The 17,859-nt window shown below is 41.5% G+C and overlaps 1 protein-coding gene across 2 annotated transcripts in view; it reads right to left on the bottom strand.

The window, feature by feature from the left end:
- Window positions 1–11,002: 11,002 nt before the first annotated feature.
- CEMIP2 (cell migration inducing hyaluronidase 2) overlaps window positions 11,003–17,859 on the bottom strand; it is a 79,021-nt gene continuing 72,164 nt past the window's right edge. For both annotated transcript variants that reach the window (XM_084629095.1, XM_084629094.1), the window contains exons 20-24: window positions 17,374–17,593; window positions 14,186–14,284; window positions 12,993–13,141; window positions 11,947–12,050; window positions 11,003–11,581 (exon numbers count right to left, since the gene is read on the bottom strand). In XM_084629095.1, the coding sequence (XP_084485221.1) occupies window positions 11,385–11,581; window positions 11,947–12,050; window positions 12,993–13,141; window positions 14,186–14,284; window positions 17,374–17,593 (769 nt within the window). In that variant the 3' untranslated portion in view covers window positions 11,003–11,384. The remainder of the gene's footprint in view (window positions 11,582–11,946; window positions 12,051–12,992; window positions 13,142–14,185; window positions 14,285–17,373; window positions 17,594–17,859) is intronic.

The raw sequence follows: 17,859 nt of genomic DNA, 5'->3' as shown, positions 1-17,859 counted from the left end.
AAAGTGTTATTAAAATGAACATGAGCTGGGTCATCATCTGAGACTGCTATAACATGAAATATATGGCAGAATGCGGGTAAAAAAGAGCAGGGGACATAAAGCTCTCCTGCAAGGAGTTCCATCACAAATTTAATTAACGCATTATTCTTTTAACGAGCCTCATCAGCATGGAAGCATGTTCTCTGGAATGGTGGCCGAAGCATGAAGGGGCATATGAATGTTTAGCATATCTGGCACCTAAATACCTTGGAATGCCGGCTACAAAAGTGCCTTGTGAATGCCTGTTCTCACTTTCTGTTGACACTGTAAGTAAGAAGAGGGCAGCATTATCGCCTGTAAATGTAAACAAACTTGTTTGTATTAGCGATTGGCTGAACAAGAAGTAGGACTGAGTGGACTTGCAGGCTCTAAAGTTTTACATTGTTTTGTTTTTGAGTGCAGTTATGTAACAAAAAGGGTTCTACATTTGTAAGTTGCACTTTCACGACACAGAGATTGCACTACAGTACTTGTATGAGGTGAAAAGAAAAATACTATTTCTTTTGTTTATCTTTCACAGTGCAAATATTTGTAATCAAGAATAATATACACTTTGATTTCAGTTACAACACAGAATACAATATATATATAAAAATGTAGAAAAACATCCAAAATATTTAATAAATTTCAATTGGCATTCTATTAACAGTGTGATTAATCGTGATTAATTTTTAATTGCTATTAATTTGAGTTAATTGCATGAGTTAACTGCAATTAATCGACAGCCTTAATATTTATATATATTTTATATAAAAAACAAAAACAAAACAAAAACACTTGAAGGTCCCAATCCTGCAGTGAGCTGTGTGAGTGCAGGGATCTCATTGTGGGAATGAGGCCTAACAATGTTTTTCCCAGTATGTGTGTATGTGATATTTGTGTGTGATATTTGTGTTGTCTCTTTAGACTGTAAGCTGCTGCACATGGAGCAGAGTAACAGCCATGTTAGTTTGTATTCGCAAAAAGAAAAGGAGTACTTGTGGCACCTTAGAGACTAACCAATTTATTTGAGCATAAGCTTTCGTGAGCTACAGCTCACTTCATTGGATGCATACTGTGGAAAGTACAGAAGATCTTTTTATACACACAAACCATGAAAAAATGGGTGTTTACATAAGCTATTACCAGCAGGAGAGTGGGGTTGGGGGAGAGAAAACCTTTTGTAGTGGTAAAGTGCTCACTCTCCTTACAATGTGTGTAATAATCAAGGTGGGCCATTTCCAGCGCAAATCCAGGGTTTAACAAGAACATCGGGGGGGGGGGAGGAAAAAACAAGGGGAAATAGGTTATCTTGCATAGTGACTTAGCCACTCCCAGTCTCTATTCAAGCCTAAGTTAATTGTATCCAATTTGCAAATGAATTCCAATTCAAAACAGTCTCTCGCTGGAGTCTGGTTTTGAAGTTTTTCTGTTGTAATATCGCAACTTTCATGTCTGCAATCACGTGACCAGAGAGATTGAAGTGTTCTCCGACTGGTTTATGAATGTTATAATTCTTGACATCTGATTTGTGTCCAGTTATTCTTTTACGTAGAGACTGTCCAGTTTGACCAATGTACATGGCAGAGGGGCATTGCTGGCACATGATGGCATATATCACATTGGTGGATGTGCAGGTGAACGAGCCTCTGATAGTGTGGCTGATGTGATTAGGCCCTGTGATGGTGTCCCCTAAATAGATATGTGGGCACAGTTGGCAACGGGCTTTGTTGCAAGGATAGGTTCCTGGGTTAGTGGTTCTGTTATGTGGTGTGTGGTTGCTGGTGAGTATTTGCTTCAGGTTGGGGGGCTGTCTGTAGGCAAGGACTGGCCTGTCTCCCAAGATTTGTGAGAGTGTTGGGTCATCCTTCAGGATAGGTTGTAGATCCTTAATAATGCGTTGGAGGGGTTTTAGTTGGGGGCTGAAGGTGAAGGCTAGTGGCGTTCTGTTATTTTCTTTGGTAGGCCTGTCCTGTAGTAGGTGACTTCTGGGAAATCTTCTGGCTCTATCAATCTGTTTCTTCACTTCCACAGGTGGGTATTGTAGTTGTAAGAATGCTTGATAGAGATCTTGTAGGTGTTTGTCTCTGTCTGAGGGGTTGGAGCAAATGCGGTTGTATCGCAGAGCTTGGCTGTAGATAATGGATCATGTGGTGTGGTCAGGGTGAAAGCTGGAGGCATGTAGGTAGGAATAGCGGTCAGTAGGTTTCCAGTATAGGGTGGTGTTTATGTGACCATCGTTTATTAGCATTGTAGTGTCCAGGAAGTGGATCTCTTGTGTGGACTGGTCCAGGCTGAGGTTGATGGTGGGATGGAAATTGTTGAAATCATGGTGGAATTCCTCAAGGGCTTATTTTCCATGGGTCCAGATGATGATGATGTCATCCATATAGCACAAGTAGAGTAGGGGCGTTAGGGGACGAGAGCTGAGGAAGCGTTGTTCTAAGTCAGCCATAAAAATGTTGGCATACTGTGGGGCCATGCGGGTACCCATAGCAGTGCCGCTGATTTGAAGGTATACATTGTCCCCAAATGTAAAATAGTTATGGGTAAGGACAAAGTCACAAAGTTCAGCCACCAGGTTAGCCGTGACATTATCAGGGATAGTGTTCTTGACGGCTTGTAGTCCATCTTTGTGTGGAATGTTGGTGTAGAGGGCTTCTACATCCATAGTGGCAGGATGGTGTTATCAGGAAGTTCACTGATGGATTGTAGTTTCCTCAGGAAGTCAGTGGTGTCTCGAAGGTAGCTGGGAGTGCCGGTAGCGTAGGGCCTGAGGAGGGAGTCTACATAGCCAGACAATCCTGCTGTCAGGATGCCAATGCCTGGACCATGACCTCTTCTGTGTTCTGTAGAACATCCAGGACATTATTAACAACATTTATGTTGTAGTAGCCGTGCTTAACCAATATGCAATAATTATAAACAGCCATTATAAACAATTTCATTTTTTATTTTTATATTGCAGTCTCTTTTACCAAACGGATCTAAAGCTTGTCATAAACTTGCTGTCATTCTTTCCATATCACTCCAACTTTTTTCACATTTGTAAACACACTTTGTTGCAGTATCATTAGGAAACAAATGATGAAAAGTAAGGATGCAGCTATGGATTTCACTTTCTTTTTTAAATTTATCTTCAGTGTTTGTGGACATCTGCTGTAGTGTATGAAGGATATTTGACTCAGACTAAAATCTCAATACAACACAACCCAGAAGAGACTATTTGTTTACTGTAGTGGGGCGGCTGCCCCACTCCTGGAGAAAAGGAGTTAAAAGCCAGGGCCGCCCGGGGGAGGGGGGGCAAGTGGGGCAATTTGCCCCAGGCCCTGCGGACAGGGCGGGGGCAATTTCGGCGGCAATTCGGTAGCGGGTCTTTAAGTCCCTCTCTTCCTCGTCGGCAGCAGCTCAATCATTCCGCTTCCGTCTTCTGCAGTAAGTCCTCCTGTCCTCTTCTTTCTTCAGCAGCACGACTTGGGTTGTTTTTTTTCTTCACCACCTTGGGGGGGGCAAAACTAACACTTTTTTATGGAAGGGGCCCCCAAAATTGCTTTGCCCAAGGCCCCCTGAATCCTCTGGGTGGCACCGTTAAAAGCAGCCCTGGAGAGGGCTGCAGCAGGAAAAGAATAAGAGGGCTGTGGGCCAGAAGCTGAAGGAGTCTCAATCTAGCCTTAGAGTGGGAAGGGCTGGCTGCCTAGGAGCAAGGTACCTGAGGTAGAGCAGTGCTTGGGAAGGGCAAAGGGAGCTGGAGAGCTCCAGCCTGGTAAACCCCCAGGCTACAGGCCTTGGTCGAGGCCCAGAAAGGTACTGGGGCTGCAGAGGCAGCTGGTCCTACCTTTTGCCAATGATGAGTGGCCATTACAGACTGCAGTCTGCCCCAGTGAGCAGGGGCTAGATGATGACTGGCAGTAGCCGCTGAGGCAAGGTGGGGATAGAGGGTTGGGGGTTCCCCTGGGAGGGGAGACCCAGAGTGGGGGTACTGCTGGGGCAGAACCCAGAGAGAAAAGGCACCAGGGTCTGGGAGGGACACAGGGTCAGCAGCAGGTGAGACACCGGCCTGCAGAGGGCGCTCTGAAGGCTGGAAAGAGCTAATTCCAAGACAACCAGCAGGAGGCGCCGCACTGGTGAGTCGTTGCATCGCTACACTTAACTATAAAGATCTGCATTCAGGGTTTTGCCTTTTCCCGCCAATAACAGACTGCATAACTGAAACCTAAAACAGATTTCCTAAAGTTATATAATGTCAATTATTCTTGCCTGGAACTCTAATTTCAGGATTTAGCAACTAAGCAGGGGAACTGTCATATAAAGAATAGTTCTGTAATTTTTAACTCTGCTTTGGGATATTTACAAAAGCTTTGCAGTTCACTTTTAATACTCTGGTCTCTTCTAAGCTTTAATTCTTCACCTAAACAGTATCTTAGAAGCATGCTAACAGTGTTTCCTTAATTTATTGGCCTTGTTTTAGAAATCAGTTTACATGCCACTTTTAACAACGTCATGCAGTCTGCTTAGGAAAATTAAAGCAAAACAAAAAAACAACCCTCAATTAAAGACTTTGGTCTGAAAGTAATGAAACTGGAGTAGCAGGTAGTAGAAAACTTGACAGAAAGCACCAGCATCACTTTTTTTGGGGTAAGTTTCACATCACTAATTCATATCATGCTAATTATAAAACTCTTGTACAACAAACACACAAGCCATTTAAGAATGGAAACCCAACCTTTAACCACAGTTTACAATGGGTCTGATGTTAAAGAAGTAGCATTGTATACTGAATAGGCAGCAGAGACTTAGGTTTTCACAGTGGTTCTGTTCCATTTAATTCCCTCAATTTCGCTGGCTGGGTGACTCCAGCCTGGGGCCAAAGTCTAGGGTATGTTCACTTTCAATAGAAAGTTCTATGTATCTGTACAATGGGGAATACATAGCTACCACTGGACTCAATCTGTTATCCAGAAAGTAGTGTAATTGGAACAGAATTTCTGGGAGAAATCTCTTCAGGGTAATGGCTCCTTTAAGACAGACTGATGGAACTTTAAAGTGGGTTCTGTAGAAAAAGGAGTGGCGGGGGAGGGGGAGGGAGAGCAGCTGAAAAGGCATCACCATTCCAGCTTCCCACAATGATTTGGAAATATCGGTGACAGAGAAGAAAGATAGGCCATTCCTCAGGAAAAGCAAGGGAAGCAGGGCATTTGGAACACAAGAGATGGAGCTTCCTAGGGGAAACAGAAATACTTTCTGGAGCAGAGTTCTGGTATCTTCTCCTGGAGATGGAAGTATTTCCCATTTCCTCTGTTTCAACTGAAAGGAGGGGGACAAAGGAGAGACTTTTAGAGTTAAAAGAAAAAAAAATCAGGCAAATTACTTTTGAATGAGGAAAATAAATAAGTTTCTGTGTCAAACTGTTGAATCTTGTTCTTGGGGCAGGTAGTATCTTATGTTTCTCCACCACTTACCACAATGAGGAGCCACATCTTGACTGGAACGGTTAGATGCTACTGTAATACAAATGACAGTCTTATAATATTTCATGCTTTTGCTCATGTGTAAGAGAACAAAGGATCTGGGAAAAATGCATTACACCAGTGATACACTAGATTTAATCCCAGGACACACACTTGTAATACTTTTTTTTAATGGATTAATAAAACTAAGTATTAAAAAATGGACACACACATTGTATGCCAGTGGGTGATGCTAGGACTACCTATAGGATCACAAGTGCTTCACACATGGATGTTACAGGAGACTATGGCTACTTGTGGCCTTATCCACTTTTACTCAGACTATGTGCCACAAACATCATTTAAGCCATAGAGCACAGATGGAAGAGAGTTATTAGATCAGCATGCATACCCTGTAAATGTAGGACACCATCCCACAATTAAAAAAAAAACCCGAAAAGAAATTAAACTGACACCACTTAATCTTGTGAGATCATTACCAGAGGCTAAAATCCCAGCCTACCTAGAGTTGCCAATCCTCTGGGATTGTCCTGGAGTCTCCAGGCATTGAAGATTAATCTTAACTTAAAGATTGTCATGCGATGAAACCTCCAGGAATACGTCCAGTCAAATCTGGCAACCCTAACACTACCCTCTCACCCAAAACCCACGCACTGAAGTGACCCAGACTGATGAAGACTAGAATACCATGTGAATCAGAGATAAAGGTTAAACTTGAAGTTCAACTGTGCCAAGGACTCCTCTGCTGAGTACATTATTTATGCACCTATCTTCTCTACCTACGCAGACAAAACCTATTAGTTACAGTAATGCATTATCTAGATGTTCTCCTTATTTTCATATTGCATTTTGGCCTGTCACATAAATGCTAGACATCTTTTACTACATTGTATTTGCTCTGTGGTTTAAGGTCACTCATTCAGAATTCCTCTTTAAAGCGTGTTACTACAGTCGGTTCCAGGGAGATCCAGTGGTCCTCGTTAGCAGGCACAAATAGGAGACAGAGTGTTAGACTCACAGGCTGAAGCTAAGCTGTGCCCCATATTTCAAGTTTAACAGAACAGGCCAAAATGCTGTGCTGTAAACCTTTTGTTCAAGAGTTAATCCGAGACAAGCATGGAGCAGACAGGCTTCTTTGAGATTTTTTGGCACATAATTTAAAATCCCCTCTGAGCTCGTCATACAACCTTGTCACTAATATACCAACCACATTATGGTAACAAAAAACTTCTCAAGAGTGTGTGCGTGCACGGGGGGGAACATACAATATTTAAAAATTCTTTTGCACTGTATTTGTGCTGATGGGTTTTGGGAAGGAAATGGCAGGGGGGGTAGGGTGCAAAAGAACGAGTCATTAAACAGGGTTGACCTCATCTGATGGAATGCCTTACGTCTCTACATCAGTGACTCTCAACCTTTCCAGACTACTGTATCGCTTTCAGGTGTCTGATTAGTCTTGCCATAAGAGCTCTGAACTTGTGTTTTAACAAAGGACGGTGTGTTACATGGCAGAAGAAGGTGGAGGTGGGCTAGGAGGATTCTGTCTGCAAGTCTGACACCATGAGGGGGTCACAAAGAAGAGTTCTGTCAGAGGCAAAATTTTGCCAACCTGTTAGATTCTTTTACATAACTTTGAAATGCCCAAGATAGCTAATGAAACCAGAGCTATTCTTTGACCCAAGAAGCTCTTACTGCCAACCGGCGAGGGTGCAACAGAGGGGACTACAGAGATCTCCTGGGTTTGTAGCACCCTTATCATTGCAAAATGCATGTGCAGATGTTGTGGAAGAAGTTTAGATTCACTGAAAATCATGTCCTTTAAAGTATGTATTGTAATGTTCACAATAGGTCCCCTCTCACCTGTCTGAACTGAATACTAATGAATGATTGTGAAAACTTCAGAGAGAAAATTAACAGGAAGAAATCTAACTGCAGATACATATCAAAGGTTTGCTCTAGTATACTTGGGGGGGACACAGAAGACACCTACTCATCTTTCACTTAGGAAGTAAACGGGCAGCGAATTTGCTTCATAAAGGAGTGGTCTCAGTCAGGCTTGGTTGAAAACACGGGAGAACTTTGGGAGAGAAACTTCAGACAGGAGGATAACATGTTAGTTTAGGCTCTAAAAAGCATGTTATAATTTAGTTTATTAGTAAGAATATTGGAAACAAATGTTACAATCACTTGAATCCCTGTTCTTTGAAAGAAAAAGAGGAAAAAACCCAAACCCTTACTCTTGTTTTTACTATATACAAGTGCTGTGTGTTAAGAAAAGTGCTGGTCCTGAGTATACAAGCTGGCATGTATGCTGCCGCTCTGAGAACAGCAGGCCTGGAAATCCCGAGAGTGTTCCGTGGATAAGGGACTGGACACTACAGGGAAGGTTCCAACGGTTCAAGAGTTGGCATGTCCTGTACAGAGAGCGAGGTCCGTGGAAGCCCGGAAACCATGGTTGTGTTGCCTGAGGCTGGTTGTTTCAGGGAAATTGACCCATAGCCGTCACAGACGAGACTCCCTCACACTGACAGTTGTTGAGGGTGAGGTGCCTCAGAACCCGGGCTACCACTGGGGAGCATCACATTTTAAGACAAGCAGCCAGGTCGGGGGATTAGGATACATATCCCCTTATCTGGAAGGCCCGTAGCAGGATTTTAGATTATAGGATCCATAATTAAAAGCATCACTTGAAACAAATACCTTGGACAAACTCCACAGTAAATTTTAACAGTCTGATTTGTCACTACCTTGCACCTTATATAACCATGCTGAATTGGTAAAGAATACTCCCAAGTCAGAATGGTACATCTGTGCACAGATATACTTTACTCCTACACAAGGTGAAAGGCCCTGTGATTTACAGAACAGGATTGAGTCAGGAAACTTTTGTTTCCAAGTGGCTTGTGCCCTGGCACAGTCACTTAGTATCTGGTTCCTCATTTTCTGCTCTCGTTCTCTCCTCTCCCCACTCCATAAATCTGGAAGCATACAGACCATATCTACCCTCACAAGTATATTGGGGCTTGAGAAATTAATGTCTTTAAAGTTTTTGAAAACCTTAGACCAAAGTAACTAAAGAAGTGTATTTAACATAGAAAGAGTATGAAGACAGCCCATCATTTATCGCCTGGAAGTTGTCAGATATAAAATGTATTTATACTCCTTGTCAAATGTTAGTAACATGGCTCCCTGGATTAAAAGGAACACACATTAGCACAGAGAAGTTTATTAGATCTAGAATGATTTATTGATAGCAGTTTGAGGTAGTATACTTTGTAATGTAACAACCAACCATAATTCAGCTTCTCTGCATTTTTCCCTTAAAGACACAAGACAGCCTTTGCATTTGTTTCAGGAAGAAAAAATGTACAGATTGATATCTCCACAAAGATATTAATTTTAAACGCAAAATATGAAGTATATTTAAAAGGAGACTCTCATATATAACAATTGGAATCAATGGTACATTTAGAATTGTGGGTACAATGTAGTTCTACTCCTCCCCCACCATTATGAAACTGGTCTTTGGACTCTCTGAGATACTGATATTTATGTTCAAAGACAAAGGGCACAACCTCCTAAAATCAGTACCTGCATGAGTTGCAATCCTTCAATGTGGCTTTCCCACAATTTGCAAAAGGATTGACTAGACTGAAAATGTAAAGGACGCAAACAAACCTAGTGTATAATCCAGAGGAGGTATCCATTTGTTTATATTAAGAAAGATTCAAACCTAAAGGTCAAGAAGTACCTGATTATAGCATGAATGAAAATAGCACTAAATATAAATCAAATATACAATTAGAGCAGCGCAAACCAAAGGTTAGAGCAGTGGATCTTTCTCACCAATTTCAAAGTACAGTAATACAAATTAAAAGTTTCACTTGCATGGCACAGGTCAAAAAGCATTTGCTCTGCACAAGTTGTTCTACTGTTTGAAAATTGAATTTTAAAGAGTTATTTTGTGTTTAAGCTATAGCTGGAATAACCAGACTAGGGGCTGGAGATTTTCAAGGGGGTGAGAAAAGCAGTCTTGTTATCCTAGGCTGTAGCTGCTTTTGTAGTAGCCCCCCTGGGCCCTGCAAATCAGCTGAAGAGAGAGAGGCTAGAGCAGAGGTGCGCAAACTATGGCCCACAGGCCACATCTAGCCCATGGGACCGTCCTCCCCAGCCCCTGAGCTGCCGGCAGGGGAGGTTAGCTCCCAGCCCCTCCCCTGCGCTCTGGGCAACGGGGCTGGTTACGGCTGGGCAACAGGGCTGCAAGACATGCTGCTCTCAGCAGCATGGTAAGGGGGCCAGGACAGGGGGGTTGGATAAGGGTCAGGGGGTCCCTGGGGGTAGTCAGGGGACAGGGAGCAGGGGGCGATTGGATGGGGCAGAGGCTCTGGGGGGGGGCAGAGGGGTTAGATAGGGGATGGGGTCCCAGGGGTGATTAGGGGCAAGGGTCCTGGGAGGGGGCAGTCAGGGGACAAAGATCGGGGGGGGGAGATGGGTTGGATGGGTGGCATGGGTGGCAAGTGGGAGGGGGTGGATAGGGGGCAGGGGCCAGGCAGTTTGCGGAGGCACAGCCTTCCCTACCCCGGCCCTCCATAGAGTTTCACACCCCGATGTGGCCCTCGGGCCAAAAAGTTTGCCCACCCCTGAGTTAGAGGATCTACATAACTGCATCAGTCGGCTTTGTCCTCACTCCAGCCCTACAGCACCCCATATATCCCCCGCACTCCGAGGCACAGGTAGCCTCTGCAGAACATCACTTCATGACATGCATAAGGTACAGGCCCCTGCACAGGGTCCTGGAATCCGGTCCTCTTCTCCCCGTGTGCAGTTGAACTACAGAAATTCTGCTACAGTTAGGGCTCCTTGTACCCATGTGGGTAAGGGAACAGGACTTGCTCTTTAATATCTGGAAAAGTGGGTATGGACCATAACTAGGCTTGGCAGGATTTGATTCAAAAGAGTCAGTAAACATCGATTTCACCTGACACAGAAATAAAGAAAAAAATATCCAGCTGGCAAGCACAACCTCCCATGCACCTTTAGGAATCCGGTATCACTGGCCCCACAGGGAGCCCTCTCCAGCCCCTCCGTCATGGCCCTGCTCACTCATTGATCAGCTGGGAGTGTGGAGACTGTCTCCAGGCAGGAGCATTCAACAGCAGGGTGTCATCCCCTGCAGCAGATGGCTCACCCTCCTCCTCGTGGGGCTGGCCAGGGGTCTCTGCTCTGCCCAAACAGGACTGGAGCCTCCCCCGCACCTTGTAACCACAAGGATCCAGTATCCCAAGCCCTGCAGCTGCAAGGGAGCCCCCTGAGAAAATGGAAATTTAAAATGCATAGAAAACAGGAGAAAAGGTTAAAAATTAAAAATAGAGGCTAACTGTTGAATTTACAACAAAACTGATTTCTGCTGAGCCTACCCATAACTCGCCTGATTGTTAAATGTGATCTCAGGAATGCGTAAAACAAACAGGAAAAAGGAAATGCAAAGACGGATTAAAATAACCAATTCAAACTGCTTAAGAGACAGATATTTTAATTAATTTATTTTTTTTAAAACCCTAAGCCATCCAATAATTGCTACCAAAACTTCTCCAGGCTGATCCTTATGAGCATCCTCAAATTCTCAGGCTACAAAAGTACAAAACAAAAAGAAACTGTTTACAGTAAATACAAACATCAGAAAACAAATCTCTGAAAAACCTGTCTATACAAATAGTAATAAATTCTTTAACATTTTGTACAACTAGAAGGTGCACAGACTGGCATTCGAACAGTCAGCGTAGGCATATGTCTTTATCAAAACAGTAAAATGGTTTACTTGGGATAAAAGTATAGTTTAAAATGCCATAAATTAAATAAGTTAGTTCACATTTTCTTCCAGCACTTAGTACTTAGTCTCTAGTGTGCTCTTGAAGCTTGCTTTAAAAGTTCCAAGTCTTTCCGTTTGCTAGAGCTCACTCTGGTGCAGCCATACTCTTCCATTTGTAAAGGTATAAACTTTTCTATCTGACCTAGGCCCTGCCCAGCAGGACTGGTAAACAGCTTAGTCCAGGAAGGTTTAAAATTTCCTCTGAAACCAAGAAAGGCTATGCTCCCTGCAATGAAACAATTCAGAGTAAAAGAATCAGAAGTTAGACAGGAAAGAGACATCTTTTACATACAATTTACATGCAAATGGACATTACAACAAGATGACACAGGAGAAAATAATTCCCCTCCCTCCACCTCATAATAGTAAATGCAGCCATCCTCACATGCAGCCAAACACTATGGTTTTAAAAGACATCACACCACCACTTTTGAAAGTTTTGAAACCTTAATTAGTAGTTTTCCACTAACTTCTTTATTATAAAATAGTTTGACATCATCTTAACTGGAAACAACTCATGCAACACCTCAAGAATCTGGACTCGTCAAAGGGAATTTTAAAATAGAAACTGTGTGAGAAAATTAAACAAACCTTTGTTTTGAAGATGAGCTGGTTTGGCTGTTCCCAGGGACATTAAGGCTTCTGAAATATTAAGGTTTCTTATATCACCTCTTGTGCTTAGCAAAACTATTGACCTGCACCAGAAAGACAGTAGTAAGATGAAGAAACTAAATATTTATCATCACGGATATTTACACACTTTACAAATTAGCTTGCTTATTAGCTCACTGTATTTGGGGCAACACTATATACTAGAGCTGACTAATAGAGAGCTGACCAAAAATGGATGGGGAAAAAAAAAAAATTTTTTTTGGTTGAAGTGTCCTGTTTTAGAAAATGAAACTTTTTGAAACATTGTGACTTTTAATTAAAACTTTTATTGAAATGTTATCGCTGGTTAAAAAAGTTTGTCTAAGGAAAACTTGGTAAAAGAAAATTGATAATGCTTTCAAGAAAGAGTAAAAAATTCTGCAAAAATGTAAAATGGAGCACTTTTGAAACCTTTAAAATGAAGATTGCAATTTCTATTTTGTGAATTTAGCTTTTCATTTTTCAACCAGCTTTAGTATAGGCACCTTATTAAAGCTGTTTTAGTGACATTTTTATTACTGTCAATGTATGAACAGAAATAAATAAATCTTCAACTTATTACCATTAAAGCACTTTTGTCAAAATTCTCATGGCACAATTGTCCTCCACAAACCAAGGCTTATTCTTCCTACCACAGTAAGCTAAAAAACGTGATTATGTAATGTTTTGTTAAAATGAATCCTTTGAAAAGGAAAACATATTTTTGGGATTTAATCCAAATGTTTAAAGTTTACCTGGTCCATTTTCTCAAATGTAGCTAAACTGTCCCTTTAAAATGTTTGTGTGCTTCTACTTACTCCCTCAATTTAAAAATGTTCTCATAGCAATGTTAAAAGTGAGCTAGAATTGTCAGCCCACAAATACTGTTCTCTAGCAAGGGTTTGACTATCACGATAAAGCACTCCAGTGTATTTTGTACTCCAGTTCAAGTCTATATTTCATGATACGTATTGTAAATAAAAGGATAGGTTTACAATAGCATATACCTTTGCGGAATTCCAGTTTTTAAATATTCGTCTATGCTTTTAATGTTTGCTTGATGAAAAAGCTTTTTTTCTGTCACAGTGCCAACACAGGCATCAACTACTAGGGTAAATACACCCATATCTTTGAAGGGAGACTTATTTCCATTGACCTGAAGTGAGAAAAGACATCATAAATCATTGCCTGCTTTTGCTGGCGATTTGCAAGTACAATAATATTCTTCTGCACCTGTCAGTTGGCCACATTTATCATAATTTGATTTATACACACATTAGTGTCCTTTTTGACAACCAATAATTTATCAGAGATTCTCCATTCTTCCTCTTCCCAAAAAGACCCGGCTGATGGGACTTCTTTATTCCTCAGGGAGCCTTGAGAATCACCTAGCTTTTCCTCACTTCACTGTAATCACTCTCAAGGACATGAATCCTATCTCAGCCACCACCATTCTTGACAAGAAATGGAGGTAGCTCACTTGTCCTGAGACAGTGCCATTCAGAGACCCAACCACTCACTCTGTGCACAAAAGCAGAGCATGTAGCCTCCACAGTTGATTAATTTGTGCTATATTTAACAAAGCATCTTACTGAATATTGTTATTAAAAATAAGCCACATAAAATCCCTTACAAGCTTGCATTTATGATGTTACAAACACATGCTGTTATAGCCCGCACTTCTCTGCCTAAATAATTCAGAGTTTTACTATTTCAAACACACAATGTATGCATTACTCTATAGGACAAATATAAATTAAAATTTCACCCTGGGGGTACTGAGAATGCCTGCAAGCCCTCACCTCCAGCATCACATACAATTCTCTCTTGGTTCCCAAGTGGAAAAATGGCAACAGACCAAGTGTTAAACAACATTACATCATCACATTTATCACCACTGAGTTGGAGTGTAAACAAAAAATAATGACTCCTCTCTTCTAATCACAGTTTTGAAGGGCTTTAACAGAACAAAATGTTGAAGGACTGGTACTATTTGGTAATAGTTTGTTAGTATAAGAAAGTTATTTCACGGATTTGGATTTAACATAGTACTGAGTACCCACTAGTTCTCATTGGCTTCAGCAGAAGGATGCTCAGCTCAAAAGTGGTGCTCAGTGACACAGAACTGCACCAATGTGCAACTCCCATAATTCAAACTGCTAAGGAAAAAGCAGTTAAAAGAGGCCATAAAAATACTTACAGAGATAAAAGATGGAAGACTACTTTGTAATTCTACTTTGCTCATTGACTGAATCTGCACAAGGAGGTAGGTTTTGTGAGGATCACTGGTAAATGCCATCTAGATGTAAAAAATAAAATTTTAACATGTTTACACTTCCCCCCTTTCCCAGAAACTCTGAACAGCAAGTCTTATTTTAAACACTAGATAGCATACTGATAATCAACAATTATTCTGATAGACACTCTAGACTGCCAACTGGAAAAACCAAGATTAATAAATCAACACTGTCAAAATGCATGGATGCTTTTAGACTGAATGCTCTTCAGGGAAGGGGAACTATATATCCATAAAGTGCCTAACAGATTTTGGGTGCTATTGTAATATAAATGTATTAGTATGGATGAAAACCAGGACATTAATGTATTCAAGTCTGAGCAATGGCACTTTGTTCTTACAGCATCTTTTCATGTCTTGCCCTAGGCTTGTGCTGGGCATCAGTTTCTGAGCCACTTCTGCTTTTTTTTTGGTAACATAGAAGTATGAAGTAACGTATATGTTGGAAAAAAGGATCAAGACAGCACTGAAGATACCAAACAGGTGCCTGTAGCCCTAATCTTGTAATCTTTATGCTAGCGATATTCCCACTGATAGCAACAGAAGTTTTTCCTGAGTAAAAATTGCAGCATTTAGACTCTCATTAATAGTTAGCATTTTGGGTATGATGGTACTGTCTGGGGAAGAAATTGCACGACAACAAACTGGAAACTGAAAAAATGAAGAAGTGATGAATAAAGTAGATTCCACAAAATATCACCATAAAGCAGTCTTAACTGTAAAAAAATCACATTCACAGAGAGAACAAAACCTGGCTCACTGCAGTGAGATGAGAAGGGTGACAAAAAGATCTAAGTGGCAGAAAAGAAATGGTAAAAAAAAGTCATGAACTTATTTTTCATGTTCTGTTTTTGTCATGGGGGACAGAGAATGGAGTTATGGAACATGATAGGAGTATGAACATTTTATTGAACTGGAAAGAAAATACACTTTCCCTGCTAAATAGAAGTAAAGAAACAGATGAGGAAAATCCAGTTACTGCAAAAGGGGAAAAAGTAGAGAAACCAAGCCTTCTCTATGAAAGAATAGAAAGGAAAAATCTTGAAAACATGTTACTGGAATAATGGACACTTAAGCAGCAACATAATGTTAGCTCCTCAACAATGGCCAAATTGCACCTGGTGCAAATTAAAGGATGGGAGGGACAGCTACTAATGACCCCCCAAAGGGCTGAAACCACAGGCAGTGTTTGGTGGTAAGGACATTTCAGCCATGCCCCTTTTCCTCTTGCTACGCCCCATTTCCCGGCTACTTCACAGAGGAAGCCTTTCTGTGGTACTGAAACCAAATAGAAGATCAGCTCCTCTGAAGTAAACAAGGATTGGGAAAGCGCTAGGAGATCAGGCTGTAACTCACGCCATCTTAATTCTCTCCAGAGTCTCATCTGTTTTTATCATTAGAAAGACCTGAGCCCTCAAATAGGTTTGTGTGAAACTGGAGCAAGGCCTGATGATTTAAGCCATGGTTTATGCCCCTCTCTTTCTCCATCTGAGGAAGCAGTCACGGATTCACTGTTTGTTTTGCAGAGTTCCTGGGCTAGAGAGACCAGCTTTGAATTAGGCAAGGGACATTACAACAAACAACAACGAAAACTGAGGACCCTCTAGGGGTACAGGAGGCATACAATTAGCTCTTTTTGGTACTGGTGGTGAGGACAGAGAGATGTGTTCTTGAAGCTTTAAGTTAAGCAGTAGAGGCATTGCCAAAAGCCTTGAAAGAGGCCCTTCCTCCCCCCCAAGACATAAGAGGAGAAATCGACTGTTAGAGGTATGTGAAACAGCAATGTGCCAAGGTCACCTGGCACCAGAGCCTCAAAGGAGGAGAATTATATGCCGGCAGAATTACAAAGGAGGCAGAATTAAGACTAGTAAGGAGTCTCCAAAAGTGATGTGGTTTTGGAGAACAATGCCCCATTTGGTGGATCAGAATGTTGCTGTTTTTCCTTCTTCCCTGAAACGGGGACATGAGAAGATTTGAAAGCTTGATTCCTCAAAGTTGATCTATGCTGACTAGAGCACTGAGGGAATTTTTGGTGCTGACAGCAGCTTGAAAGCTATTTTGATGGGGGCTGCAGTGCCAGACAGCGTCAGATGAGAGGCACAGGACAGCAAACGTGTGCCTTGGGGAGGTCGTTCTTAGGCTCGACACCAGAGCTGGGGTGACAGGGCGTCTCACGTCTCTTTACAAAAGACCTCAGCAAAGAAGAGGACCTGGAAATTCCTGATGGATGATCTGGCTGAAGGCTCAAAACAAGCCAAGTGCCACGGCAGTTGTAAGTGCCTGTCATTCCTCATCTGAGGAGTGAAGGCATGGTAAATTTTGTATTGGAACCCATGAGCTTCTCCCAGCAACACGAGGCATCTAGCATGTATGTCCCTCTCTGGAAAGATGGCTGAAGAGGATGCATGCCTTTTGAGTCCTCTGTAGGATCCGGGTATGACACAGCAGTGGAGATAACACAAGGCAAGTAGCCCCAACTACTCTAAGTAACTGTAAGAAGATAACACTACCTAGCTCACAGACACAAGAGGCAGTTCCATTTAGCTCTCTCTGTGGAAGTGAAGGAAATGAAAGGGTGTGGGTGTGTGTGTGTGTGTGTGTGTGTGTGTGTGTGTGTGTGTGTGTGTTCTCATAAAGATAGAACTAATTAAGTCATCTTAGCATGAGAGCACTCCCACACTCCCCAGCAGGAATGGCTTTGTTATTTACAGTTCCATAGCCTCACGCTAGAGACACCAAAACCCCTAACTGAAAATGCACAGAGGCCTTGAAGTACATGCATATTCAAGTTGAAAAACATTGCAGAGGGGCTGTTTCCCTTTGATTTTAAAAAAATGGGATTGGATCATTTTTACAAACCTTAGTTTTTGTAAAAGTTTTTTTTTTTAAACAATTTAAAAATTTTGAATAAATTTGAAAGGAACTGACTTGCCCTTTATGTAGTAAACAATATACACAATAGAAGAACTTTATTCCAGGTTATAATCTGCTTCTGAAGTGTTCTCACTCCTTCATGAAAACCATATTTAAGGCAATTATGTGGAAGTTAATATCTATTGGTAATTTACATACACATTTATGAATTTTTTTACCTGAGTTGTGCCACAATTTTTACACTGTATAGTAGTTCTGGCTGGCATTGGCTGTAGAACAGTTGGTGCTTGGTAATACTTTGGATAAGCTTTTGTCATGCAGTTACTGATCTGTTTTGATTGAACAGTGGCCTGAATCTTGACCCTTTCACATCCCTGAGCTGAACAATAACTGTGACCATCCCTATTATATTTGGCTTGAAGATATAAAAACAGCAATCTAAACACAAAACAAAACAAGAGATTAGAAAACTAGTTGATAAAAATACAGAAAGTTACATAATCAAAATTTCATCAAATGTACTGATTAGTGAACACAGGAGACCTCAGACTGCAAGCTTTTCAGGGACAGGGGAATGGTCATGTGTTTTTATTTTTTAAATCTCCACAAATTTACAGTACTTTGTAAAATGTTCTGTAATAAGTACAACAATAGGGAAGTCTTAAGTGATATATATTAGAACTCTCTAACTGTTAGAGAAAAGT

This window comes from Lepidochelys olivacea (genome assembly GCF_965140295.1).
Source record: "Lepidochelys olivacea isolate rLepOli2 genome assembly, chromosome: 5".
NCBI classification, from domain to species: Eukaryota; Metazoa; Chordata; order Testudines; family Cheloniidae; genus Lepidochelys; species Lepidochelys olivacea.
This window is presented reverse-complemented; position numbering and strand designations above follow the sequence as displayed.